This window comes from Temnothorax nylanderi, unplaced genomic scaffold (assembly GCF_030848795.1).
Source record: "Temnothorax nylanderi isolate EJ_2023f unplaced genomic scaffold, tnyl_v1.0 TNYL_tig0753_pilon, whole genome shotgun sequence".
NCBI classification, from domain to species: domain Eukaryota; kingdom Metazoa; phylum Arthropoda; class Insecta; order Hymenoptera; family Formicidae; genus Temnothorax; species Temnothorax nylanderi.
This window is the reverse complement of record NW_027249815.1, coordinates 44,614-72,005: the sequence shown is the minus strand read 5'-3', so window position 1 is coordinate 72,005 and position 27,392 is coordinate 44,614. Positions and strand designations below refer to the sequence as shown.

Below are 27,392 nucleotides of genomic sequence, written 5' to 3'. Positions count from 1 at the left end.
TCGCGCGTGCGGTGGTCGCTGCTCTGTATCCCGTCGAGCGGAACGCGGACCGATGCGGCTCGTATCCCGATTACGCGACGGTGCTGAATCTCGACCGGATCAATCTTCCCATAGATCTGAAAAAGATCGGAAAGTTCGAACGTCAGAACGACGTATCGATCAATGTATTTACAACTCGGGAAGGAATTGAAAAAAAAACTAAGTTCGAACGGGGCGCTGATGACAACGCGATCGTGCCTCTGCGGTTGACCGACGATAAGAGGCATAGACACGTAAATCTTTTGTATTTGCGCGATACGCTACGCGGCGTCAACAGGGGCCATTTCGCCTGGATAAAGAATCTGTCGCGATTGGTGAATTCGCAATTGACTGCGAAACGGTGTGCGAAGCACGTTTGCGATCGGTAAGTAAAAAAAACCTGAGGAATAAAGAAACGACGAGGTATTATTTTTTATATATATACTAAACACATAGTAATTACACACACGTTATTTCGCAGATGTCTACACTATTTCTATACGCGTGAAAAGTTGGCCGCTCACAGCGTCGACTGCGGCCGAATGAACGACTGCGCCATCGTTCTTCCAAACGAGGACGATAAGTGGCTGTCGTTCAACAATCACGACAGAAAGGAGCGACTTCCCTTCGTGGTGTACGCGGATCTGGAGTGTCTTATCGAACAACGGGAGAGGGAGAATGTCGAAGGGGGCGCGAGAACGGAAAGATACGCTTATCAACGTCACGTACCGTTCAGCCTGGGCTACTATCTGTGCTGCACCTACGACGATACCGTATCTACGTACAAATATCATCGCGGCGAGGATTGCGTTTCGTGGTTCGTAAACGAGCTTCGCGTTCTCGCACATCGCGTTAAGACTAAATTCTCCACCAATATATCGATGGTAGAACTTACGGAGAACGAGAAACGCGAGTTTTGGCTCGCGACGCATTGTCACGTGTGTGGAAAAGCGTTCCAACCGGAGGACAAACACGTGCGAGATCACTGTCATCTAACCGGACGCTACAGAGGTCCGGCGCATTCTCGTTGCAATCTGAATTACAGAAATGTGTACGTGATTCCCGTGTTCTTCCACAATCTGTCGGGTTACGACGCGCACTTTATCGTCGAGAAAATCGCGAACGATTTCGAGGGTGGAGTCGAGCTCCTGCCGCTTACGAAGGAAAGCTACATATCGTTCGCGAAGACCGTTAAGGAGACGCAGACGGACGGGAGATGGGATCGGTACGTGAAGCTTCGATTCGTGGACTCGTACAAATTTTTAGCCGCGAATATCGAAACTCTGGCTTCCTATCTGGACAAGGACAAGCTGAGAATAACGCGTTCGGAGTACGTGATTCGGAGTACGCGGATTTGAGCACGGAGGATCTCGATCTGCTCACTCGCAAGGGAGTGTTTCCGTACGAGTACGTCGACAGCGTGGATAAACTGCGGAAGACCGAACTTCCGCCGCGCGACGTCTTTTACAGCTCCCTGACCGACGAGACCGTGAGCGAGAGCGATTACGAGCACGCGACGAGGGTCTGGCGACGTTTTCGCGTGCGAGATCTCGGCGAGTACAGCGATCTGTATCTCAAGACCGACGTGCTTCTTTTGGCAGATATCTTTGAAAATTTTCGAGACACGTGTGTGGCGAGTTACGGGCTGGATCCCGCGCATTATTATACGTTACCGGGGTACACGTGGGACGCCATGCTGAGATACACCAGCGTGCGTTTCGAGCTACTCACCGACATCGACATGGTGTTGTTCGTGGAACGCGGAATACGCGGCGGCCTCAGTCAATGTTCGCTCAGGTACGCGCGAGCTAACAACAGGCACGTACCGACGTACGACTCGTCCCAGCCCACTACGTATCTCATGTATTACGACGTGAACAATCTGTACGGTTGGGCTATGAGCGAATCGCTGCCGTACGCGAATTTCCAGTGGCTCGACGACCCTGAGAATTTCGACGTGACGACCGTGCCGGCGGACAGCGATATCGGTTACATTTTGGAGGTGGATCTCGAGAATCCGCCGAACCTCCACGACGTCCACGCGGACCTGCCGCTGTGCCCGACGCGCGATAAACCGCCCGGTAAGCGGCAGGAGAAACTACTCGCTACTCTCTACGACAAATCGCGCTACGTGACGCACTATCGAAACCTGCAGCAATGTCTGCGACTCGGTTTGCGTCTGACGCGCGTTCGTCGCGTTCTGCGATTCACCCAGTCACCGTGGCTTCGCGGCTACATCGAGCTGAACACTACGCTTAGAACGCGCGCGAGCAACGAGTTCGAACGGAATATGTACAAACTGATGAACAATGCCGTCTTCGGCAAGACGATGGAGAACGTGCGCGATCACGTGGACGTGCGTCTCGTGACGCGATGGGACGGGAGATATGGCGCGGAGGCGATGATCGCTAAGCCGAACTTTCACAGTAGAAGCGTCTTCTCGGAGAATCTCGTCGCGATCGAGCTGCGAAGGCTCGAGGTAAAATTCAACAAGCCGGTCTACGTGGGTATGTGTATTTTCGAGATATCCAAGACGCGTCTCTATGAGTTTCACTACGACTACATGGTGCCGCTCTATCGCGACCGGTGTCGAATTGCTTACACGTATACCGATAGTCTGATCTATTCGTTGGAGTGCGAAGACGCGTACGATCGTATGAGACGCGACATAGACAGATTCGACACGAGCGTTTACGCGGAGAATAACGCGCACGGTATGCCGCTCGTCAACAAGAAGGTGCCCGGTTTGATGAAGGACGAGAACAATGGCGCAATCATGACGGAGTTCGTGGGCCTCAGAGCGAAGATGTACACTTACAAGGTACTCGGACGCGACGACACCAAGAGAATAAAGGGCGTTAAAAGAAACGTAGTCGCAAAGAGGATCACGTTCGAGGATTACGTGGCGTGCCTGCGGAACGCGCGCGAGCTGAAGACGCGCCAGTCGTGCATACGCTCGACGTTGCACGAGGTTTACACCGTGTCGGAGCAAAAACTAGCTCTTAGTCCGCACGACGACAAGCGATACGTGACGTTGAACAGCGAGGAAACGCTTCCGTGGGGACATTACGGAATACCGTTGTAAAAAAAAGAAACAATATCATAGGCTTCCTAAAAATTGTTTTATCGTAAAGTCAATAGCACGTAAGAAACAAACCGATGAATGTGTAAACTTTTATTAATAAAGTACACGTTGCGTGTGTCTACGAATGTCTAACTATTTTTTTGTTACAATACAGATGCCTTATCTATCCACGAATTGTGCGAACTGTCCATTCCTAGCCACTTCACGTACACTCGATTGCCCCGCTTACGCAGGACTTTTTCCACGAGATAGACGTCGGGATCGGAGACGCGTAGCAACTCGTATTCGTAGAATCCTCCAGCTATCGCTTCTCCGCGAATGTCTTTCAATAGGTACGTAACGGGATTGGTCCTTTGTACTTTAGCTATGCGAAAGATCTCGGTCGTCCAATTGGGGGTGTAGCCCTTTTCGAAGATCGTTTTGAATTTGCTCACGCGCACCGGATCGTCGACTCGAAATCTCGCCGGCGCGGCGATCTTCGCGCGACTGTACACCGTGCGCAGCAGTTTTTCAGCAACGGTGGGCGTCACGTCCGTCGGACGCATTCCGATCGTTCTGTGTCTGCGACGATTGTAATTCGACAAGAGACGCGGCAGCGAGTCTATCCATCTGTACGATCCCTGGAGCGTGAAGAGCTTCCACATGTCGTTTTTCAACGTGCGATTGAATCTCTCCACCACCGACGCTTTCATCACCGAATACGTGGAGTAGTGATTCACCTTGTGGGCGTCGAAGATTTTGCGCGCGTCGGCGTTGTAGAATTCCTTTCCTTTGTTCGTTTGCAGATTCCTAGGGTATCGCGCGTCCTCGCGAAAGATCTTTCGGAGAGCCGTCGCGACCTCCTTTCCGCTCTTAGTCTTAAGCGGGATCGCCCAGGCGTACTTGCTCAGCACATCGATGACCGTCAGAATGTAATTGTGACCCGCGTTTTCGCGCGAATACGGACGCATCTCGACCACGTCAGCCTGCCACAGGTCGTCGTAACCGCGCACCACGACGCGGCGGCGAGGAAAGTTTTTTCGCGCCGGAGCGTGCAATTCTTCCACGAGTCTACGTTTTTGCACGTTCATTCTCTTTAAGAATTTTTAAAACAGTCTTAATTGCGATGATTTCAACCTCGTGCTTATCCAGGGTATTTTTCACAGTTTCGAAATGGTCTTTAAATTTTTTTTTCGCTTCTCTCAAAGCTGTCTTTCTGTGCTCCACGATCGCTCTCTCGACGAAGCTCCTGTTCGTCGCGTCGGTGCCTATCTCCGGCGCGGCTACTCCTCGTATCTTGCGTTCCCTCGCGTCGTAAGAGCCCTGATTCAAACGGAGCGCGTCGTTCTTCAGCCTCTCAATTCCTCGAGCGTGTTGTTATTCTTGATTTCTTCGATCACGATGCTCTTGAGCTGCCCAATCGCGCCCTCTACGTAGCTTCTGTTCGTCGCGTCGGTGCCGATCTCCGGCGCGGCTACTCCTTGTATCTTGCGTTTCCCCGCGTCGTAGGAATCCTCGTTCAAACGGAGCGCGTCGTTCTTCAACACCGCGATTCCACCTCTCAATTCTTCGATCGCGCTGTTCTTCTTGATCTTTTCGATTACGACGCTCTTGAGCCGCTCGATCGCTCCATCTACGTAGGTCTTGTTCGCCACGTCGGTGCCGATTTCCGGCGCGGCAACGCGCCGTATCTTGCGCTGATCCGCTTCATAAGAGTTTAAATGAATGAGGAGCGCTGCGTTCCTCACCGACGCTATCTCATTTCTCAAATTTCTTTTCGCGTTGTTCTCCACCGCCGCTATCTTGCCTTTCAATTCTTCGGTCGCGCTTTTCTTCGATCGTTCGATCGCGCCCTCAACGTAACTCCTGTTCGTCGCGTCGGTGTCGATTTCCGGCGCGGCTACTCTTCGTATCTTGCGCTCCTTCGCGTCGTAGGAATCCTCGCTCATAAAGAGCGCATTGTTGCGTGTGTAATTACGCAGGGATTTGATCGACGAGCGTAATCTCACCGTGGACGCACCGTTGATTCCGTCACCGTTGCCCCGATTTGTCAGAGACATGCCGAATTTGTTCACGGACATCGCGTTGACGGGCGCGCGATTCGTACTGCCGTCGCGATCGACGCGACCGATCAATTTATGACGAAACCGGCCTCGCGAAGTTCCTCGATTATCGACAGGATTTCGTTGTCGTGAGCGTCGTTGCCGGCCCGACGAGAGGCGTCTAGCAGTCGAAGTCGATCGACCAACTCGTTGGGATCGTCCCAGTGAATGTAATCGATCGCGTTGTTGGTCAGTCGCATGTCCGACGGTAGTCCGGCACCCTTCGTGGTTCCAACTTTGCTAGACGGGTGTACGAGCGGCGCTATTATTTTTGTGTACTTGTGTCCCCTGTTACCCTTGACAGGCATGCCAGCGCTGCGACCGCGTTTGTGAGCGTTGGTGGCGAAAAGTATACTCCTGTACGTTCGTTTGTCCTTCTCCGTGTAGACGCGAGCGTTGGGAATTCGCATGAAGATCAACTCGTACAGACCGCGCGTGCCCTTGTACCGTACACCATCGATGATCACGGAGTCATCCGGGGCCACGTCAAATCGCTTGTTACCCAGCATCGTGCCGTGCTCGCCGAGATACACTCCGTAGACGTGGTCGATCTCCTTTTTACTGTCGCCGCTCAGAAGAGCGCCCACGTACTCCCGCCCTAACGGTCCTAGTTGGCTATTCAGAGCGTCGCGACCTTCCACCGTGCTCAAAGACTCTCTGACGGACGTCTCCAGCGCGGGGGGTGGAGTCGTAGTCTCCGAGACGATCTCGTGTTCTCTGGGTAAAAACCGGACCGAATCGGCGTGGATCGGCGTGGAGCTCGCGATAGTCGTCGTCGTCGTCGCGGGAGCCGAACTCAACCGTGTTGGACGCGACTCTCTTTTTTCCACGGTTGTTGTTGTCCTGATTGGCGTGAATACGTTGTCATCCTCCCTGTAATCGTGCTCCAGGTCGGCGCCAGCATCGTCGTCGTCGTCGTCATTCTCGCTGTCCTTCTTCGCTCTCTTCGTCGCTTTCATTTTTCTCGCGAACGTAAAGTTACCACCGTCGTCGTCGTCGTCAATTTTGTCCAACCCTTTACTCTTACGTTCCACATCATCGGCGAGCCGTTTCAGAGGTTTGACGATAGGCTCGTACCTCTTTTCCAGAGCGATCTCGCTCTCCATTTTTCCAGCCCTGAGAGCGGCGTATTTTCTGCGAATCGATGCGCGCGTTTTGGCTATGTTTCGCGCGGTCCTCTCTCCCGCGACCGCGCTCATACTCGCGTCGTTCGGCGAGGTGCACTGATCGGCTCTACAGCACGGCGAAGTCGTGGAACCCCCGTCTGTACCGTCCGCCTCGCAACGCGCTGTCCTTGTCTATCACAGCAAAACCGTAGGTGCGTCGCCAACACTCGCGACAGAAGGCGCGAAACTCGTCGTACGACATATCGATGTTCACGTGATCGTCGTACACGTGTCGCAGATTGGTGCCGTCCTGCCTGAACAGGATCAACAGATTTGCGTTATCGCGCACGAGATGTTTCGGTATTTTAGCGTACGTCTGACAGAGATAGAAGCAATCGATATTCGAATGTCGACCCATAGAAAAGTACTCTCTCATTCGGTCCTGCTTGTCGCAGGCCACGTCGTCGAAGACGAAGACCGAGTCGGGAAGCGCCTCGTCGGGTGGAACGACGTCGCGATTGTCGGAAAATGCGCGATAGCTGATCTCGTCCATAGACTCGAACAATTGTTCGAGGTATCGATACTTCGGTTGTTGCAGAGATTTCGAGTACACGTATACGTTCTCGAAACGAAGACCGTGCGGTTGTTCCAACAGACTCAGCAGAACGTTCGTCTTACCGCAATTCGAGGGACCGCAAATGATGCAGCGTACGACGTTCGGCAGGAGAGGACCGTGCCTGCGCGATTCTCCGTTTCCTCTCTCACCCGCGCCTGACCTCGCCAGCGTTTTGCGATCCAGATTCGAGACTCCTATCGTCACCGACTGTCGCACGAATCGCATTTTGCCCTCTCTCTCGGTCTTTTCCGCGAGCGCGCGCTAGCTCGATTCGTTCGCGATGAGCTCCTCGATCGTTGGAAAGGGTGAGGGAAGCGCGGACGTCGTTTCGTTTCGTCGCGCGTGCGCAAACGCCTCGCGCGCGGGTATAAATAGCGCGAGCGTGTCGTCGTATTCGTATACAAATTAATCTAAAAGCAACCATTCGTTCGCGCGCATCGGTGATCGAGATATTTCCCATACTGACGGAGAGGCATGATATTCTCAATCTAACGGCCGAGGATCTGGAATTCGTTCCGAAGATCGTTCTGTTGCGCAATTTTGAGAAATACGTGCACCTGCTGTGGGACCGTTTGCCGGAACATATAAAAAAGGATCCCGAGACGCAGAGATATCGCCCGTGTATGGAACATTACAATCGTCCGTGGCAGCGAACGCACATAGACGGTCCACCGCCGCTCATCAAGGACTGCTACGTGTGCAATAGCATGCTCGCTCTGAATGGTGAGTCATCGACTTCCCGTTCAAAGTATGAAGAAATAAATCCTCCTACAACCGCGACCGAATGCGCGGCGCCGGTCTACTCAATCGCGCGATAAACGCTCTTCCCTTCGAGCTGCACATACCCAGCTATCAATTTTGCGGACCCGGTACGCGTCTAGCGAAAAGACTAGCGCGCGGCGAAGAAGGCATCAATCCGTTGGACGCGGCGTGTCGAGAGCACGACGTCGCGTATTCGCGAAGCGGCGAGCTCGCCGAGCGACACGTCGCCGATCGACAGCTCGCCGAGAGGGCGCGCGAGCGCGTCACCGCGAAGGATTCCACGGCTGGTGAGAGACTCGCCGCGGCGGCTGTATGGGCGGCTATGAAGGCGAAGACGAAACTGGGCATGGGTATGGAACGCAAAAGGAAAACGAGGAAAGGAATGGGATTGAGGAGAAACACGAAGACAAGAAGGAAGAGCGAGAGGAAGAAGCGGAGGATACTTCCGACAGCGAAACGCGGCGGCTTCTTGCCTTTTCTACCGATGTTGGGCGCGCTCGGTTCCTTGATCGGTGGCGCGGCTGGCGTGGCCAAAGCGGTGAGCGCCGGCAAAGCGGCGCAGCGACAACTCGACGAATTGCAGCGACACAATCGCGCGATGGAGGGTCGCGGGTTGTACCTCGCGCCGTATAAGAAGCGTGGGGGTGGCGCGAGGAGAATCGTCGAAAAAAAAAATTTCGCGGAAGAAGCCGACGTTAGTGCATCTACCTCCGTACGGCGTCACGACGAACGAGCAGCTCGATCGATCGGCGCGTCGCCTACGCATACCGTTTTTCCGTGGGGTGTTTATGCGCGACGCTCTGCCAACGAGGGTGCGACGCGTGGAGTGCGGCATCGTGAATCTCGACGACGCGGTGGGTCCGGGCACGCATTGGGTTGCTTACGCGAAAAAGGGAACGCTGTGATTTACTTCGACGCGTTTGGAAATCTCCGTCCACCGAGGGAGCTCGCGCGATATCTCGGCGAGAACGCGATCGAGACTTACAATCGTCGCGCGTTTCAGACATTCGATCAGAGAATCTGCGGACAGCTGTGCCTGCGATTTCTTCGCGAGATCGATTGAGGGAGTGGTGGACGATTCTCCCGCGATGTCGCTGACGCTCACGTTGACCGGAACCAGCAGCGTTCTCACGGTGAGTCACTTTCCCGCTTTTTATCTGAACGACGGTGAATACGAGCTGGGTTTAGCGACTTTTGAGACGTACAATTCGATACCGAACGTTACGTCCGCGAACAATCGCTTCTACTTCGGCGAGGACGACCGGAGAATCGTCGTTCCGGAAGGATTGTACGAGCTGCGAGCCGTGAGCAGATATCTGCGCGCCGCTCTTCTTTATCGCGAACGTCGCGCGCGTGAGAGAGAAAAAATTAAAGAGAAAGGAGGAAAAGCGCAGACCGATGACGCTGGACGGGTAAAAGATAAAAACCGAACGGAGAAGGACGACGGTTATCACATATACGAGGACGAAGACGACGATGATGGTGACGGTTATGGCATATACGAGGACGACGATGAGAACGACGACGACGATGACGGCGGTGATAGAACGATACTCGCTTTCCGCGCCAATGAGAATACCATGAGGAGTGAGATAAAGTGCGCCTACAGAGTGAATTTTACAAAACCGAACAACATCGGTTCTCTTTTGGGTTTCTCGCGCGATCGTGTCCTAAAATCGAACAAATGGTACGTTTCCGACGGACCCGTTGACGTCATGAGCGTGAACATAATTCGCATCGAATGCAGCATCACCACGGGAGCGTACAGCAACGGACGCTCGGTGCACGCGATACACGAATTCGCGCCGAAAGTTCCACCGGGATATAAACTGTCGGAGACTCCGACGCAGATCATTTACCTCCCGATCGTCGCGCGAAACGTCACCGATATCACGGTGCGAGTCGTGGATCAGAAAGATTGGTTGATCGACTTTCGCGGTGAGGAGATAACGATTAGACTGCACATACGTCGTCGTCGCAGTAGTGTGTGTGTGTGCGCGCGCAATACCTCCATAACCTGAAGAAAAAAGAGCGAGAGGAGGGATGCTCGTTCTGAACGGATCTAGCGCGAATTGTGCGAACGAGCGAGCTAGCCCGTTCTACAACGAGATCGGAAGCGTGGGGAAGAGAAGAGGTGGAGGAGGAAGGAGAGCCGTTCTCAGCAACGCCAACGTCAGGTTCCTACGATCGTTGGGTCTCGCCGTGAGAAACGCGTCGCCGCCGCGTCGTTTCCACATCGAAAGAAAAGGTCATGGCCGACATCCTGAGTATCGGTGGTGAGCCGATTTTCGACGAGCGCATCGTCGGAATCGAGACTCACACGTATAACCCATACGTCAACACAACGTTCGGGCACAACGACGAGATACGAATACCCATACAGCAGCAGGATCTTTATACGCTACCGTGCGACAGTTTCCTATACGTTGAGGGGCGACTCTACGACGACGGCGCGACGACGGAGGAGCAATACGCGAAATTAGTTAACAACTGCGTCGCGTTTATGTTCGAAGAAATTCGATACAAACTCGACGGTGTGGAGATCGACCGGTGTAGAAACGTCGGAATAACCAGCACGATAAAGAACTACGTGTCGCTGACCGTCGAACGAGCCAGAAGACTGCAGAACGCCGGATGGAGTTATCCGACAAACGAATCGAATCTGAACAGCGCATCCCATCAATTCAACTTTTGCGTACCTTTAAAAAATCTGTTGGGTTTCTGCGAGGACTATAAACGCGTGGTGATAAATGCGCGACACGAGCTTATCCTGATACGCGCTCGTAACGACGTCAACTGCGTCGTAGATCCGAAAAAAAACCGTGCCGAGAGATCCAGCCAAGGATCCTAAAATTACGTTGCTGAAGGTGCAATGGCGTATGCCTCACGTGGCGTTAAACGATGTGACTAAGTTATCGTTGTTGCGAACGTTGGAGAGCGGACGATTTCTGAGCGCGGGCTTTCGCTCTTGGGACCTGTACGAATTTCCCCTGCTGCAGAACACGACCAAGCATTCGTGGGCCGTGAAAGCCGCGCCGCAATTGGAGAAGCCGCGATACGTCATATTCGCGCTGCAGACCGGACGGCGAAACGAATTCACGGAGGACGCCTCAAGGTTCGATCATTGCGCGCTCGCCAACGTGAAATTGTATCTCAACTCGGAATTCTATCTCTATGACGATGTGAACGCGGATTTCGAAAGCGACAAGTTCGCCGTGCTGTACGAGATGTACGCGAAATTTCGAGGAGCGTACTACGGGGACAGTCGCGACGACGCGCTCTTCTCCCCGCGCGAATTCGCGCGGGTAGCTCCACTCGTGGTAATTGATTGTTCCCGTCAAAACGATTCGGTGAAGAGCGCCACCGTGGACGTGCGCATCGAATTCGAAAACAAGGAAAACGTTCCACCGAAAACCACCGCCTTTTGTCTCATCGTTCACGATCGCGTCATCGAGTACAGTCCGCTGACCAACGTGGTGCGCAAAATTATCTAACGGAAAAATGCGGTTGTAGGATATCGCATCCCGGAAACGAGGGATATATAAATTCGAGGATCCTTCCATTGTTCCTCAGACTATGTTAGGAACGAGCAGTTTAAGCACATCCTTAAACGAACATTATTACATATTTCTTTCCAACGCGCGCTGACTCAATGGCCACAGCAGCAGCAACGACGACGACGATCTTCGTCGACCTACAGGGATTCGTAGTGGGTGACAGATTCGTCGCGAAGGAGGTGGCCGTGCTGCGAAGCGAGACGCGCGTACTGGCGCATCACGTGTTTCGCGCGCCGATGAATTGGGATCTGCTGACGAGCGCCGAGAAGGCAAGGGCCGGCTGGCTGATGGCGAACCATCACGGCCTCCGTTGGGAGGATGGGGACACAGACTATCGCCTAGCGAAGACCATTATTCGACGCGCGGTGCGCGACAACCTGGAAGAAACGTGGGAGAGAGAAGAGACGCCCGGCGCGCGAATCTATGTAAAAGGTCTCGAGAAGAAGAGGTGGCTGGAGGAGATTCTCGGCGACGTCGACGCGACGATCGGGGCCATCGACGCCGAGTACGACGACATCGATCGGTTGGAGATTCTTCGCGCCGATCGCGCGTTTCGTTGCGGACGTCATCAACGGTGCTGCGCGATGGAGAACGTGATGAAATTGCGCGACTGGTGGATCGAGCGACGCGAATGTCTCTCCAACATCGACTCCACAGATTAAATGTAAAAAACATATTACTCGTATGGCATAATTGTATTTTTAATGTATTGCTCATTTTTTTAATTGTATTACTTATTTTTATTGTATTAATCATTTTTTATTCCATATGTATCCGTTTATCTATATTGTATTTACTCATTTTTTACACCATCATGTATATCCTTCTATCCATATTGAATTAAATAATAAACTGATGTAAAATCGACGAACAATGATATTCCTTTTCTTCACATACCTATACCCCGTATTCTATGTATATATTATAAGCTGTCGGTACGTAAAAATGGTCAGTCGCGGGAGCGCGATAATGCCGAGTGCGTAAAAATGGTCGGTCGCGGAAACGCTATATTTTCAACGAGATAAACAGAGAGAAACGAGAGCGCGAGACGGGAGGGAACGATAGCGTCGAACGCGAGACGGGTTGGAGCGATAGCGCGATACGGAAACGAACGAGAACGCCGAGACGCTCCAGCGCGAGGCGTGGATACGTGCGTGAGTGAACGATAACGCTGAGCCGCTCGAACGCGAGGTGTGGTTACGAGCGATAACGCCGCCGAGCGTGAGATTGGGTGGGTAGGGAGCGATATGACAGAAAACGTGAATTATTTTGTTAATAGTATATGTTTCATTTATTTCATTATATTGTTACGCGCGCACTCGCGAACGCGTACGCGTGCTCCCGGGATCGCAGAAATAACCACTCTCGTTATTACAAAAGAACTCGGGTTTTATTCAGGCTCAGAACGGAATACAATAAAGAGATCTGGGAAAACCGGTCCGAACGAAACGAGTCACCAGATCAATCTGACAGGCGGTAATTAAATCAATAATTCTATGCGTCCCCGTTGTCAAGGGACGCGCTTCGGCTTGAAACTTCTGCCGAGCGGAGCCAATTTCAGCCCAGAAGTACGAATGGCACGGGCGCAACACTGCCCCCCCTCTTCAGATTGTCGTCCCGACAATCCGGAGGGGCAGTTTCCTGACTGGGCGAACTTTTCCGTACGAATCCAGGGTACCGGGACGGCCTCCTGCCCTACCCTGGGCTGCTGCCACAGGTTACCGGGCACCGTCCTCTCCTCGGTCCCAACCGTACTCTGGAAGTCCAGGACCATGTCCTCTTCCTCATGGAGCGAGTCCCCAATCGACATCTTCCGAAAGGAAATACTCTCTCCCCCCTGCCGACTCCAGGGCGACCCCTCATCAGTTCCCTCGCAGGAGATCTCGCCTCCCAACATAGGCCTCTTCTTTTCAGCTCCCGAAGTCGTCGGAGATGTCGCTGCTCTTCTTCTAAATCTTCGGACAAGGGGGGGGAAGCTTACCGTGGACCCAACGTCTCGAAAGACTCCCCAAGTCCCTGCCTCGGCATTTACCATTTGTCTCACGGAAAAACCACGGATCAAACAACCGTGAGAGAGGCAGTCTTCTAGCTTCGTAACTTATCCTTCGCCGGTATTAGGTTCGGCAACAAACCAGCTCCCAAGATGTCCAACTCGGCGAGGAGTTACGGCCGCTTCAGCTTCCGTAAATTTCTAAGAACAAAATAACACGCGCAGTAAACAATGCAACACAACAATCTTAATTTCTACCGTAATTAACCTTCCCCACAAATTATCACACCCAACCTAGTCCATAACATCCCTATCAAACTCTAATGTCTTTCGGAAAAGGAAGCCAATCTATCCGCATGCACAATTTTCTTCTTATGTCTCACAGACCTTTGAATACAATAGACCACATCATTCAACTTTTTAACTATTAAGAAAGGTCCTTCCCAATTGTTCTGCAATTTAGGGGCTCTACCTTTCATCCTTCGAGGATTATAAAACCAAACTTTTTCCCCTTCTTGAAAAAGAGTTTGCCTGGCCTTCCGATCATACCAAGACTTTGCTCGTGAAGATTTTACATCCATACGTTCCCTAACGTTGGAATGGATCCTGTCCAATTTCTCCTTCAAATTCCCAATAAAACCTCCAACCGACTGAGATCCTCCCCTTGGAGGACTTCCTAAAAGCAGATCTAACGGCAACCTAAGATCTCGGGCAAAATACAGCTCGGCGGGAGTTACTTCAGTAGTCTCGTGTTTAGAAGATCTATAAGCCAATAAAAACATAGGGACCCAGCGATCCCAACCTTTCTGATTTTCAGAAATATACTTTGCCAAATAATTAACAATAGTCTGATGTTGCCGCTCGACTTGTCCATCCGATTGCGGATGCAGAGCAGTTGTTCTCGTTTTCCGAATTCCAAGGAGATTCATCAATTCTGCGAAAAGTTTGGACTCAAAATTCTTCCCCTGATCCGTATGGACTTCCAAAGGGACCCCGTGTCTAGAAATGACTTGATTAACGAAGACTTCTGCCACTGTACTTGCCCTAATATTCCTGAGAGGAAAAGCTTCTACCCATTTGGTGAAACAGTCAACAATGACGAGGAGATACCTATTTCCGGAAGTAGTAATAGGAAGAGGGCCAAGTATGTCCATTTGTAATCTTTCAAATGGTGCCCCAACATTATAAATTTGTAATGGGGACTTTCCCTTCCCCAAAGGGCCTTTTTTAGACACGCAAACTTTGCAAGTTTTGCACCATTCCTCCACATCTTGTTTACAGGTGGGCCAATAAAACCGCTTTCGGATTTTTTCGAGTGTTTTATTGACTCCAAAGTGCCCTCCAGAAAAAGAATCATGCGCCTCCTCTAGAATCTGGTTAACACGGCTTCGAGGAACAATAAGCTGAAAAATACTCGACTTAAGATTCGGTGCTTCCCACCTCTTGTAAAGAACCCCATCCTTTAAACTCAAAGCATCCCAATAAGACCAATATATCCGGGCGGAGACATCTCCAGCGGGTATTTCAAAACGAGACGGACGTATTCCCGTTTCCTTCCCGCGGTAAATAAAAGCAATGCTAACGTCCTCTAATTGCTCCTTGCGCCAATCTTGAAGAGTTTCTCCTATGAGAATAATACGAGCAACTGATTTTCTTGATTCTTCCATCTGCCTCCTCTCCACTCTGACACAATATTCGCAACCAAATGATTCACATTGTCGTCTAGAAAGCCCATCGGCATTCTTGTGAATCAAGCCTTTGCGATGAATAATCTCAAACTCATATTGCTGGAGTCTCTCCAGCCAACGCGCCAATTGCCCTTCTAAATCTTTGAAAGACATCAACCACCTAAGAGAAACATGATCCGTACGGATCAAGAACTTCCGCCCTAAAAGGTAATGCCGGAAAAATTTAATAGAATCGACTATCGCCAAGAGTTCTCGACGAGTAACGCAATAATTCCTTTCAGACTTACTAAGTACACGACTGAAATAAGCAATGACTTTTTCTACTCCCTCTTGCTTTTGTGAAAGGACTGCGCCAATTCCAATATTCGAAGCGTCAGTGTCCAAAATAAATTCTCCCTCCCCACTCGGGAAGGATAACATTGGAGAAGAAGATAACACTCGTTTCAACTCTAAAAATGCACTTTGACACTTCTCGTCCCAAGAAAATTTAACCTGATTCTCTGTTAGAGCATATAAAGATTTGGCCAAAGAAGAAAATCCTTTTACAAATTTCCGATAATATGAGCAAAACCCTAGAAAACTTCGAAGCTGCTTCTTGTTATGTGGAATCGGCCAATCCCTCACAGCAGAGATCTTTTCCGGATCTGTAGTAACACCTCCCGAAGAGACTATATGTCCTAAATATTTTACTTCCTTTGCAAAGAGAATACACTTTTTAGGGTTTACTTTAAGATTAACAGAACGAAACCGTGAGAGCACTTTCTTTAAATTCTCCAACATTTTATTAAAATTTTTACCGAAAATTATTACATCGTCCAAATAAACCAAACAAATTTTATATAATAATCCCCGCAATACTTTTTCCATTAAATGCTCGAAGGTAGCAGGGGCATTACACAGCCCAAAAGGCATTACAGTGAATTGCCATAATCCACGTCCAATAGAAAAGGCAGTCTTTTCTCTATCCTCAAGACGAATCTTTACCTGCCAATAACCACTTTTAAGATCCAGAGTGCAAAACCAAAAGTTTCCCGAAAGCTGATCGAAAATGTCATCTATTCTAGGCAAGGAAAACGAATCTTTTTTAGTAATTGCATTGACCATTCTATAATCGACGCAAAATCTCAACGTTCCATCTTTTTTCCTTACCAAAACAGCAGGAGAAACCCACGGACTTTGCGACTCTTCTATGACCCCTTGCTTCCTCATTTCCTCAATAATCTTTTCTACTTCCTCTCGCATTCGTAAGGGAATTCGACGAGGAACCTGCTTAATGGGAGAAGAATCTTCTAAATTGATGACATGCTCGACGACTCCACAATTACCAGCAACAATCTCTTCAGAAAATACATCCTGATACTCCTCTAAGAAATCCGTAAAAATTTCTTTTTGAGCCTCATTTAAATTTGAGGAATTATTAGTATAGAGTTCTTTCAAGAATGGAGCTCTCCCGGAAGAAACTTGAATTCGAGAACAACTCAAAACCTTTTCTTCTTTGGACTCCGAAGAAACGAAAGCAAATTCAAAAACATTTTCTAAATTTATCTTCCTTAAGAAATCTACACCCAATAAACAATCGTCATCCATGTCTATTACATACATAGGAATTTCCACGAAATACCTTCCCAAGAGAACTTTTGCCATAACCTTAAATTCGATGGGTACTACCTCTCCAGTGGGATATCTAAGAGAATTGTCCTTAATTTGAATAATGTGCTTGCCCTCTCTAACCATTCTTCTACTAAGAATCGAAACGTCTGAACCCGTATCTATCTTAAAACAACACTCATTACCATCCAACATCCCCTTATAACTAAAATATTTTGAACTCGACTTTATTCAATTAACAGAAAAAGTTTGAGAACAACTAACACTCGGGGTAATGTTCACTTCCGTTGTTCTCCCCCCGCCGAGAGCAACTAAACCGAGTTTCCCTTGTTCTCAGGACACTCAAATCGGAAATGTCCCTCCTTTCCACAATTCCAACACTCTTTTGTTCTATTCCAATCCCTCCGCCCATAACCATAACCTTTCTTTTGTCTCTCTTCGACTTTTTCATTTCCGTCTCCCTTTTCATTACTCTTCACGCCCCTATCCTTCCCCTTCTCAAATCGCTTCTCAAAATCCCCTCTTTTTTCAAAATTCCCTCCCTGTATAATTTTGACGGCCTTTGCCCTCTCTATGGCCAACTTCAGCGAGGTAATCCCTTCTAACTGAAGAGTCCTTCTAACAAATCCGTCCGAAAGGGAAGAAACAAATTGAGCGCACGCGATCTTGTCTCGAACCACGTAGGGGCACTCAGGATAAGCTAATCGAGAAAGCCTTTCGAGCTCTGCTCCGAAAGAAGCCAGATCCTCACCATATCTCTGTCTACGGCTCGTAAACTGAGTATAAAAATTTTGTGATAAACCTCCCTCACCAAAACGAAGCTCTAATTTAGATTTTAATTCCCCGAAATCAAGGCTCTCTAAATTTTCCACTGACTCTAATACCGCCCGCGCCTTTCCCCTCAGATTTGCGGCCAACGCAACGGACTTCGACGTGTCATCCCAACCGTTCGCGCGCGCGATCAAAAAGAATTGCGAGAGAAATTCTCGCAGCGGGGTTGTTCCGTCAAAAGTGTCGGGCTTTAGCTTATAGCCCAGCTCCGAACGCGCGTCGTTCGCTCCCGGAAATGCGGTACAAGCCGCCGGATACGCTTGCGCGCCGCTCACTCCAGGTAACACGTCATAAGCCGTCGGATACGCTCGCGCGCCGCTCACTCCCGGTAACACGCCATAAGCCGACGGACCCGCGCGCCCATCACCCGCCCCGGGAAACGCAGAACGCACCCCCGAACTTCGTATTTCCTCGGTCGCTCTATTAATAGAAGGACTTAGCTGTACAGAGCTTCGGAGACGTTGTAGCTCCTCATCGCGGCGCCGCAGCTCCTCCGTATGCTGCGCCTCCCTCTGTGCCCGCTCTTCTCGCAGCAGCCGCACTTCCTCAATTACGCCCTGCAGAGTCGCCGCTAACGACGTCACTTCCGGGGCGTCCAGCTGCGGTGTCCTCGCTCGTGCCCGCTTCCTCAAGGAAGGCGCCGATGAGGCCATTCCGTCTGTCTGAATCACTGTCACTCTCCCGTTCCGCGGTCGCTCGTCTGATCCCGGCTGAGCCCCCAAAATGTTACGCGCGCACTCGCGAACGCGTACGCGTGCTCCCGGGATCGCAGAAATAACCACTCTCGTTATTACAAAAGAACTCGGGTTTATTCAGGCTTAGAACGGAATACAATAAAGAGATCTGGGAAAACCGGTCCGAACGAAACGAGTCACCAGATCGATCTGACAGGCGGTAATTAAATCAATAATTCTATGCGTCCCCGTTGTCAAGGGACGCGCTTCGGCTTGAAACTTCTGCGGAGCGGAGCCAATTTCAGCCCAGAAGTACGAATGGCACGGGCGCAACAATATTTTACATATTAATGTGAGTTATTTTTTCAATAATAATATATTTTATTTATTTTTATATATTAACATGAGTTATTTTTTAATAATATATGTATATGTTTCATTTATTATATTTTACATATTGTTTTTTTTTACTTTTTTCATTTTTGCGACTACCAACTGTCAGGCACACCTTCGTCGTCGATGGTCACTACTCCTCGCCCTTGTTGATTGTTTGGTCCTTGATTGTTCGGCTCGTCGCCGTCATCATCACCGTCTGTCTGGCGACGAGCTGCCTCCTCGGTCGCGTCCAAACGGGCGACGTCTCTGTGCATCGCACGAATTTTACTCACGAATAGTCGGATTTGATTTCGAGACTTCTTCGCCAACGAGGTGATGATGGCTCTGCACAAAAAATAACAAAATACAAAAATAAAAAAATAAAAAATATAATTAATAAATATGAATATAAAAAAATGTTGATTAATCATATTAATCATATTAATAAATCATTTGACATTGAAAACTAATACTTACGTTCTCTCCAACATGATCGCGTCCTCGTCGACGCGAACCGTTAATTGCAGGCAAGAAGGCACCTTTTCTGTAATGTTTTTTAATCGCAGCTGCAGCTGCCGCACAGCGACGCACAAATCATCAACTTCCCTCGTCAGGGCCGCGGTCTGTATTTGTAACAAGTCGCAAACGCTCTTCAAATCATTGAGTTTATCCATATTTTACTTTTATATACGTTTACAAGAGTTCGCGTGAAGACTGATACGGAGAGACTACACCCAAGTCTAGTTTCAAGTTCTTTATATACGGTAAAAAAGGATATTGCGGTAAAAAATATAAGAATAGCATTTTTGCATCGAGGAAAAAATGCATTTTATCAAACCGACTCATCCGCTGGAATCTTCGACGCGCAATTTTTTCCACCCGAGACCCCCGCCGCCACCCATCCACACCGAGGAAGTGTGACAAAAGAAGGATATTGCGGTAAAAAATGTAATAAGAATAGCATTTTCGCATCGAGAAAAAAATGCATCTTATCAAATCGACTCATTCGCTGGAATCTTCGACGCGCAATTTTTCCACCCGAAACCCCTACCGCCACACCTATCCGCGCCGAGGAAATGCGACAAAAGTAGGATATTGCGGTAAAAAATATAATAAAAAATAGCATTTCTGCATCGAGAAAAAAATGCATCTTATCAAACCGACTCATCCGCCGGAATCTTCGACGCAATTTTTTCCACCCGAGACCCTGCCGCCACCAATCCGCGCTATCGCTAACGAGCGTCCTCGCGTAAACATTCACATCCGGAACGCTCATCGCGATCGCGCTCAAACCGCAACGCACCGTCATCGCAGTTTCACCGTCTCTCTCTCGCTCTCGACGATGTGGCTCACACGCGTCATCGCGTTAACCGCGTGTTTTATCGCCGTGAGGTGCATCAATCCCACGGACGAGAATTACACACTCGCATTCGATTACCTGCAGAAATACGGATATCTGACCGAAGATGTGGACGCGGTTCCGGCTCAGAGACGAAACGACGTTCTTCGCAAAGCCGTCGAAGATTTTCAGAAATACTACGATTTACCCGGCGACGGAACGCCTAACAACGAAACGCTGCAAATGATGAGTAAACCGCGATGCGGTTTTCGAGATATCCTGAAGCACGGAACGAGAGCGAGTTTATCCAAATGGCCAAAGACGCACCTGACGTGGGATTTTTTCGTAGCCACCGAGAACGAGTTAAACACGGCGCGGGCCGCGTTCGACCTGTGGACGCAGCATTCAGCATTGACGTTCGAACGCTCCGAAACAAATCCTGACATTATAATATCTTGGCGACGCCTACGTCACAGTAACACAAATGTCAAGGCAAACGGACCACATTGCTCGGCAAAATTCGACGGTCCCGGTAACGTGCTCGCCCACGCGTCTCTGACGGACGAAGCGGGGTTCGTCTCCGAGGTGCACGTCGACGGGGACGAGCCGTGGCACATTCACGTCAGTAAAAATCCCTCGGATAAGTTCTCCCTACAATTCACGCTGACGCACGAGATCGGTCACTCTCTCGGATTGTTGCACAATAAGCGCCCGACTTCGGTGATGTTCGCGTACTCGCCCGTCAAGCAGTATCCGGTCAAGCTCGACAATTTCGACATTATGGACATTTAACGTTTGTACGGTGAAAAACTGACGAACGAGCCCTCGCAGACGCCGGCGCCGCCGCCGCCGCAGCCGCCGCAGCCATCGCCGGACCTGTGCAGCATTGATCGCGTAAACGTGATATTGATTTTGGAAAATCGAATGTACATCTCGTACAAGCGTTACGTTTGGTCGATCGATCTGGACGGTAGGACGTACAACGGACCGTTAGCCCTTTCGAATCACATGAGCTTTCTTCAGAACAATTACACACGCATAGCCGCCGCCTATCAATCCCCGTCCGGTGATCTCATGGTGTTCGTAAATAATTTGGTATACAGGGTTCAATGTCCTGAATTTAGTCTGAGACCAGATTGGCCAAAGACCTTGCAACAACTCGGCTTTCCCGAAAAAACGATAATCAACGGAGCGGTAAACACCTACAGAGGACGTTCCTTCGTGGTGTTCAACGGTAACTCGGTAGCCGAGATAGACGAATGTGCGAAGAGAGTTGTCAGATTTACACCTCTCGAAACGACGATTCCCGGAATACCGACCGGTGTGACGTCGATACGTCGACGGCAATCTGTACTTCACCACTCGGACACAGTTCTACAAATTCAACGAATTTACGAAGGCCGTCACGGCGGCTGGTAAATTCGATCTGCGAATGCTGAATATCGTCTGCCCTAAGGCCGAACTGTTGCAACAGTTGCGCGATCTCCTCGATCGAATCGTACGCCTCAACGATTTAACGTCACCGACGAGCGATTCGTACGATGACGACGACGACGACGGCGGCGGCGTTCGGCTTTCCGATCGCCGTATCCGCCGAAGGAAGTAGAGAACTGCGCAAATTCCCACACCACACCACACATCGCGCGATATATAGTAAGAACTTTTCTACTTATACCGATGTGTCCCCCCCAAAGCTTCAGTATCGCATCGTCAGCCGAATACGACGCGTCGGATAAAAAATCAGAAACGAACGATACTACAACGCGTGCGAAATGTTCTCGACGCTGACCGATCGACCCGCGCCGAAGGGTTTTTCCCCTCGCGAGACGGATTCGGAGATGAACGACGACTGCAAGATACGAAGGATCGATTTGACGGACGATCATCTTCATCGGGAGTCGCGTTTCAGCTCTCACCCCCCCCCACCGACATGCCTGTTGAGGTGCCTGCGATACGCGTCCTAACGATGCGTTATCTGCTGACGACGACCGGCTACAAATACTTAGCCTTAGGTATCACGATTAAATCACCGTGGTACAGTATACCCACGCCTTCGTACGTGGATATCGCCTTGGGAGATAAACAAGGCAGGGAAGTCTCTCTGACGCTCGATATGTGGAAAGGACTGGTCGAGCGCAAACGCGACGTATTATCGTGTATGCGATCCACCCCCGTCGACGGAACCCGCCCCCCCTCACCGATAACGATCGGAGACATGACGCTGCGATTCGGAATGATCAACAACCTGCCGATCCTACGTATTGAGCTACCCAACGCGGCTCGTGTGGCGATGTCGCTCAAAACCGTGCTCACGCTGTACGATCTCCGATTTTGCGTCAATCGCATCCTCTCGGCGCTGAGCGCGGCGACCGAGGAAATCGACGCGAATTATTCGCGCTATCGGGAGATAGCCGCCAACGCTATCAAGACGGGCACTTCGGCTAAAAATGCGATACTGAAGAGCGAATTCTTCGATCCTAACAACATCGTCGTCTGTGAAATTACCGCGCTCTGTTTCCGATCATAATGTCGCGACGCGTGTCTGCAAATATATATTCATACGCGCAAAATAATGTGAGCGCACGTCGACGTACGTATAATTTTAGTTTTTCAAAATAAAAAAATTCATATCTCATCTGTGTGTTCTCTGTCTTTCTTTTTCCTTTTTTCCCAAATCCGTACCTATCTCTACGCGATCCCGCGCTCCCCAGATCCCCCGACTCCGCTAGCTCCACAATCGCCGCGATCGCGTCAACCGCGATACGGGGCGAAACGACCTTCGAACCGAGGAAAAACAACAACGAAGAAAGGTAATCGGGACCCGCGAAAAAAAGAACGACCTTGAACGCATTTTCGTGGAACGTCTCGAGGAGCGACCTTGAACGAGTTTGAACGAGTTTGAACGAGTTCGAACGCGTTCAAACGCGTTCGATCTCCTTCTCCGCGCGCGGTCGATAACGACGCTCATATTTTCCCAAGAGAATCAGTTAGCGCGCGACGACCGACGCGGGAGGACGCGCGATTTCCACACGCGGTCGGTAATACTTCTAGCCTCAGGCCGGTCGCGGGGGAATCGGGTGAGGGGGGAGTGCGCCTGACCAATCACCAACCGATCCTTTCCGTACTACTTGTGAGAACGGAAAGGCAAGACAGTGATTGGTCAGGCGCACTCCCCCCTCACCCGATTCCCCCGCGCCCCTCACCCCCCGCGACCGGCCCGAGCTGGTAGTACCTGTTACATAGCTACTGAAAACGAGCCAAATTTAGTTGGTTATTGCGATGCAGACTATGCAGGAGATTTAGAAACACGTAGGTCAACTACAGGGTATGTTTTTAGCTTTGCAAATGGGGTGGTCACCTGGTCTAGTCAGCGCCAAAAACTTGTGACGCTGAGCACGACGGAAGCGGAGTACGTCGCGGCAGCAGCAGTTGCAAGAGAGGCAGTTTGGCTACGAAAACTGCTGAGAGACCTTGGCGTCAGTTGTGACGAAGCAACGCCGTTGCATGTCGACAATCAAAGCGCGATACGTTTAACCTTTAGAGGCCGGGAAAAGGACTTAAAGAGTTTTTTTTTTTACTATTTTTCCCTTATTCAACACACAAATTTTGCCTGAAAACATCAAATAGCTTGTGTTTTTTGGGTGGTCGATATTTCGACCACCCCCGGCCTCTAAAGGTTAACAAAGAACGCCGAGATGCATCAACGTACAAAACACATTGATGTGCGACATCATTACATACGCGAAAAAGTAAAGAGCCACGAAATCTCAGTAGTGTTCGTACCCACCGAAACTCAAAGAGCTGACATATTTACCAAGGCCATACCTGGCGAGCATTTTCGTAAACTTGGTAAAATGTTAAGTTTAAGAACGTACAGAGAGTACTCAAACAGTGAGAGTGTTGAATAAAATAAAGGTTTTCGTACTCCCTGTATTATTCGACTTTAGCGCGTACCTATCGTGAGCGCAGGAAAGACTGCCACGTCACTGACAGAGTTTTCTTTCTATCCGCCAGGGGCGCATATAATTTTAGTATTGAGCAGTCTAGTCGATCGATTCAACGTGTACGGTCAATAAATTGTTCTCAATATACCACGTGCATTGCTTTTAATATCCGTTATATCTTAATACGCGCAAAACCATCTAGCTCCAGGTCTACAAAAATACGACAGCGTGACTCAACACAAGCCTCTCGAGTTCGCGAACAATAGATCCGCGCGAGTTAAAGTCGGCGTAGACTAAACGCGAGCCGCGAAAGTCTTTCTATTTCGTGTGCGCGTTGAAAAGGAATTCTAATGTTTCTCGACTATGAGACTTGGAAGCGAATGCGGAGCAGCGCGCGGAGGACCATAGCTTTATCGGCTTGCACTCCGAACCCCCGTTTGCGCTCCGAAAATTACGCGAGGCCAATCGGCTGTCGACAACTTGAGACGTAAGCGATTTGGAAAATTTGAACTGTTCAGCTATTTTCGGGGCTGACAACCGATCAGCTGTTTTCGAATAAGTCTCTCTCTTTGTCCCGGGTGTTTACCTCTCGCTCGAAAGTTCCCGAAACAAAGGGAGAAAATCGGTACGAGCAGAAAAAGCGTGACACAGTTTTTGTACCTCTCGAAATTTCTCGGAAACACGTCGAAGATTCTCGGAGACGCGAATATATTCAGCCGTGAAATTTAATGTAATATTCGAGAGAATCCGATCGAGTTTCCGAGAGAAATTCTTCTGTAATTTTCTATTAAGCAGTTCGATTTCGAACATTACCTCATAACCATATTTTCTAATATAAACAGTTGTATAGGTTATATGTACGAAATGAAATGTTCCCACTCTTCAGAATACGTGCACAAACAATAACGTACCGTTGAAATTGAGATTGAAAACCTGGAAAAAAAATTTGGGCTTCGAAGAAATCGCGTATATTTTCCACAAAAATATACACGCAGGCTAGTAAGCAGAGCAGCAAAAGAGATGGCGCAGCGATCGAACAAGGACAGATGTCATTTCGTTAGACAAAGATAGATATAGGAAAAAGAAAATTAGAAATGTTGACATTATCGACATCGAAGAAGTTCGGCCGTCACTCCAGCAGCCCCTTAAAACAACTATCAAACATCTTTAAAATAGCTATTGAACAACTATCAAACAACTAAAACATCTTTAAAACAGCTATTGAACAGTTATCATACAACCTAAACATCTTTAAAACAGCTATTGAATAACTATCAAACAACTAAAACATCTTTAAAACAGCTATTAAACAACTATCAAACAGCTAAAACATCTTTAAAACAGCTATTGAACATCTATCAAACAACTCAAACATCTTTAAAACATCTTTAAAACAACTTTTGAACATCTATCAAAGAACTCAAACATCTTTAAAACAGCTTTTGAACATCTATCAAACAGCTCAAACATTTTTAAAACAGCTATTGAACAGCTTTCAAACAGCTATTAAACAACTATAAAGCAGCTCAAACAGCTATCTATATTATACTACAAACAATGTGGGAAAAGCAAATAAAACATTGTAACATTTATATATATATATATATATACAGTTTATTTAAAAAAAAAATCACAATTCTTTCTGGCGTTGCGACCACCAGTTAAATATTTTTAATACATTTTGTAATGCGCAATTATTAACATGTTTTCCGCATCGTATAGCATTAGTAACATCTAGATTATTTAAAGATTCGATATCTTCGTAATCTGCGTCCAAAGTCTCAATGTTTAGGTTTTCTCTCGCATAATTCTCAAGCAGATCCACCAGCCATTCTCGTTTCTGGCATCCCTTGACGTATACAAGAGTCGACGTCTCGTCGCCCTCTCCAAGCACGGCTGATGTAATTAGGTGTTCCGCCATGCTGTACGGCACGTTTCCGTCCTCCCATCGTAGTCCATGGTGATTTGCAATCAACCAGGAAGCGCAAGACTTGTCGGATTTCATGAGGAGATTCCACGGCATGGGGCATGTAAAAATGTAATGCGCCAGAACGGTCCCGTTTCTCAGAACGGCCACTTCCTTTACGACAAATTTCATCCCGACGACGAATCCTTGCAGATCAACAAACGTTGGTACGATCATGCGAAACGACGGAGCAATATGTATCTTATCGCGGTACATCGGTGCCTCTTATATTGCAATATGTGCTGATATTGCAATTTCCATGATTTTGCGCACTACGTTCGACAACGGACAGTATTCGATTACGCGATTATGCAAGAAGAGACAATAGGCGGTAGTATTTGCCGGTACATTCTCTTTGCAGTCAAATTCTATTCGCACATCCACGGTGGCGCTCTTGACAGACTCGTTTTGTCGTGAGCAATCAATGACAACAAAAGGTCCTTTTGTCAGGAATGTAACTACGGTGCAAAGCGTATCGAAGCAGTCGTATCCGTAATAAGCTTTATGAAAACGCGCATACATATCGAAAAGGACGGCGTATCGATTTTTGCCAAAATGTAGATTCAAGTCATCGTACGGATAAAATTCAGAGTTTAAATAAAGTTTCACGTTGGTCAAGTTACAGTCATCAAATACGCTAACATCTTGCGACATGATATTCTTGCGACCGGTCTGCAGCGCAAAGATAACGTACCGCGGCTTCTCTAGCTGATTTGCAATTTTGACAGCCCACGAATGCTTGGTCGTGTTCTGCAACATGGGGCACTCGTACAGATCCCACGAACGGAAACTGACACTAAGATATCGCCCGCTTTCCAAGGCCCGTAGCATGGATAGTTTATTGACCTCGTTTAATGTAACGTGAGGCATTCGCCACTGTACTTTAAACAATTCAATTTCCGGCTCCGTCGCCGGATTTCCTACAATGTAATTGTTATTGCTACGCGCTCGTATCAAAATTAATTCGTGACGAGCGTTAACAACCACGCGTTTGTAATCCTCGCAAAAGCCCAACAATGTGTTGAGCGGTACGCAAAAGTTGGAATATCCCTCCGGGTGAGAAGATAAAATGTCCCATCTAGCATTTTGCATAATCTTTGCTTTGCCGTATGTTACCGATACATAATTCTTGATAGTACTGGTTATTCCAACGTTTCTGTTGCGGTCAATCTCCACACCGTTGAGCTTGTATCGAATTTCGTCAAACATGGACGCCACGCAATTATTCGCAAGCGTTGTCTCAGACTCGTCATTTTCTCTCTTTATCGTCAATCTTCCTTCAACGTAGAGAAAGCTTTCGCACGGCAACGTGTATAAATCCTGCTGTTGTATGGGTATTCTTATCTCATCGTTATGACCAAACGTCGTATTGGCGTACAGATTGTACGTGTGTGTCTCAATCTTTACGACGCTGTCGTCAAAGATCGGTTCACCTCCAATGTTTAAGATATTAGCCATTTCGTACGACGAAACCCAATGATTTCAAAAATTCAACGTTCGACGCAGTGAGTTTCTTCTTTGGCGATCGGATTGCCTCTCTAATTTTGTTTCTCGTCTGTTGCATCGGCTCAGTTTCGTTCAGTATGAGCATCTCACGTTACCGTTGTCGTCTTCGTACATGCAGTCTAACGGTGATCTCCTCTCCGCGAAAATTAATCAATCGACCGTCCTGATCCACGGCGCGAAGCGTCAAATCCGAAACGCTCCGTACGATGATCGGAAGGTAAATGATCTGTGCCGGCGTTTCCGATA

General features: G+C 48.9%; 4 protein-coding genes across 4 annotated transcripts; all 4 read left to right on the top strand.

The window, feature by feature from the left end:
- Positions 1 to 114: 114 nt before the first annotated feature.
- Positions 115 to 3,103, top strand: LOC139785197 (uncharacterized; the record flags this gene model as incomplete). The annotated part of the gene is made up of 3 exons (XM_071724358.1): positions 115 to 403; positions 500 to 1,243; positions 1,285 to 3,103. Coding segments are annotated over 3 exons (2,852 nt in total), but the record flags the coding sequence as incomplete, so codon positions are not given.
- Positions 3,104 to 9,919: 6,816 nt separating this feature from the next.
- LOC139785196 (uncharacterized) lies at positions 9,920 to 10,519 on the top strand. Its single transcript, XM_071724357.1, has one exon. The coding sequence runs from the start codon at positions 9,920 to 9,922 to the stop codon at positions 10,517 to 10,519; it is 600 nt and encodes a 199-aa protein (XP_071580458.1).
- Positions 10,520 to 10,547: 28 nt separating this feature from the next.
- Positions 10,548 to 11,162, top strand: LOC139785195 (uncharacterized). Its single transcript, XM_071724356.1, has one exon. It carries the CDS (start codon positions 10,548 to 10,550, stop codon positions 11,160 to 11,162), a length of 615 nt encoding a protein of 204 aa, XP_071580457.1.
- Positions 11,163 to 19,733: 8,571 nt separating this feature from the next.
- LOC139785194 (stromelysin-1-like) lies at positions 19,734 to 20,522 on the top strand. The gene has a single exon (XM_071724355.1). The coding sequence runs from the start codon at positions 19,734 to 19,736 to the stop codon at positions 20,520 to 20,522; it is 789 nt and encodes a 262-aa protein (XP_071580456.1).
- Positions 20,523 to 27,392: the final 6,870 nt, after the last annotated feature.

Coding starts and splice junctions, on each gene's coding strand:
- LOC139785196 (XM_071724357.1), top strand. CDS start 9,920: ATGGCCGACATCCTGAGTATCGGTGGTGAGCCGATTTTCGACGAGCGC.
- LOC139785195 (XM_071724356.1), top strand. CDS start 10,548: ATGCCTCACGTGGCGTTAAACGATGTGACTAAGTTATCGTTGTTGCGA.
- LOC139785194 (XM_071724355.1), top strand. CDS start 19,734: ATGTGGCTCACACGCGTCATCGCGTTAACCGCGTGTTTTATCGCCGTG.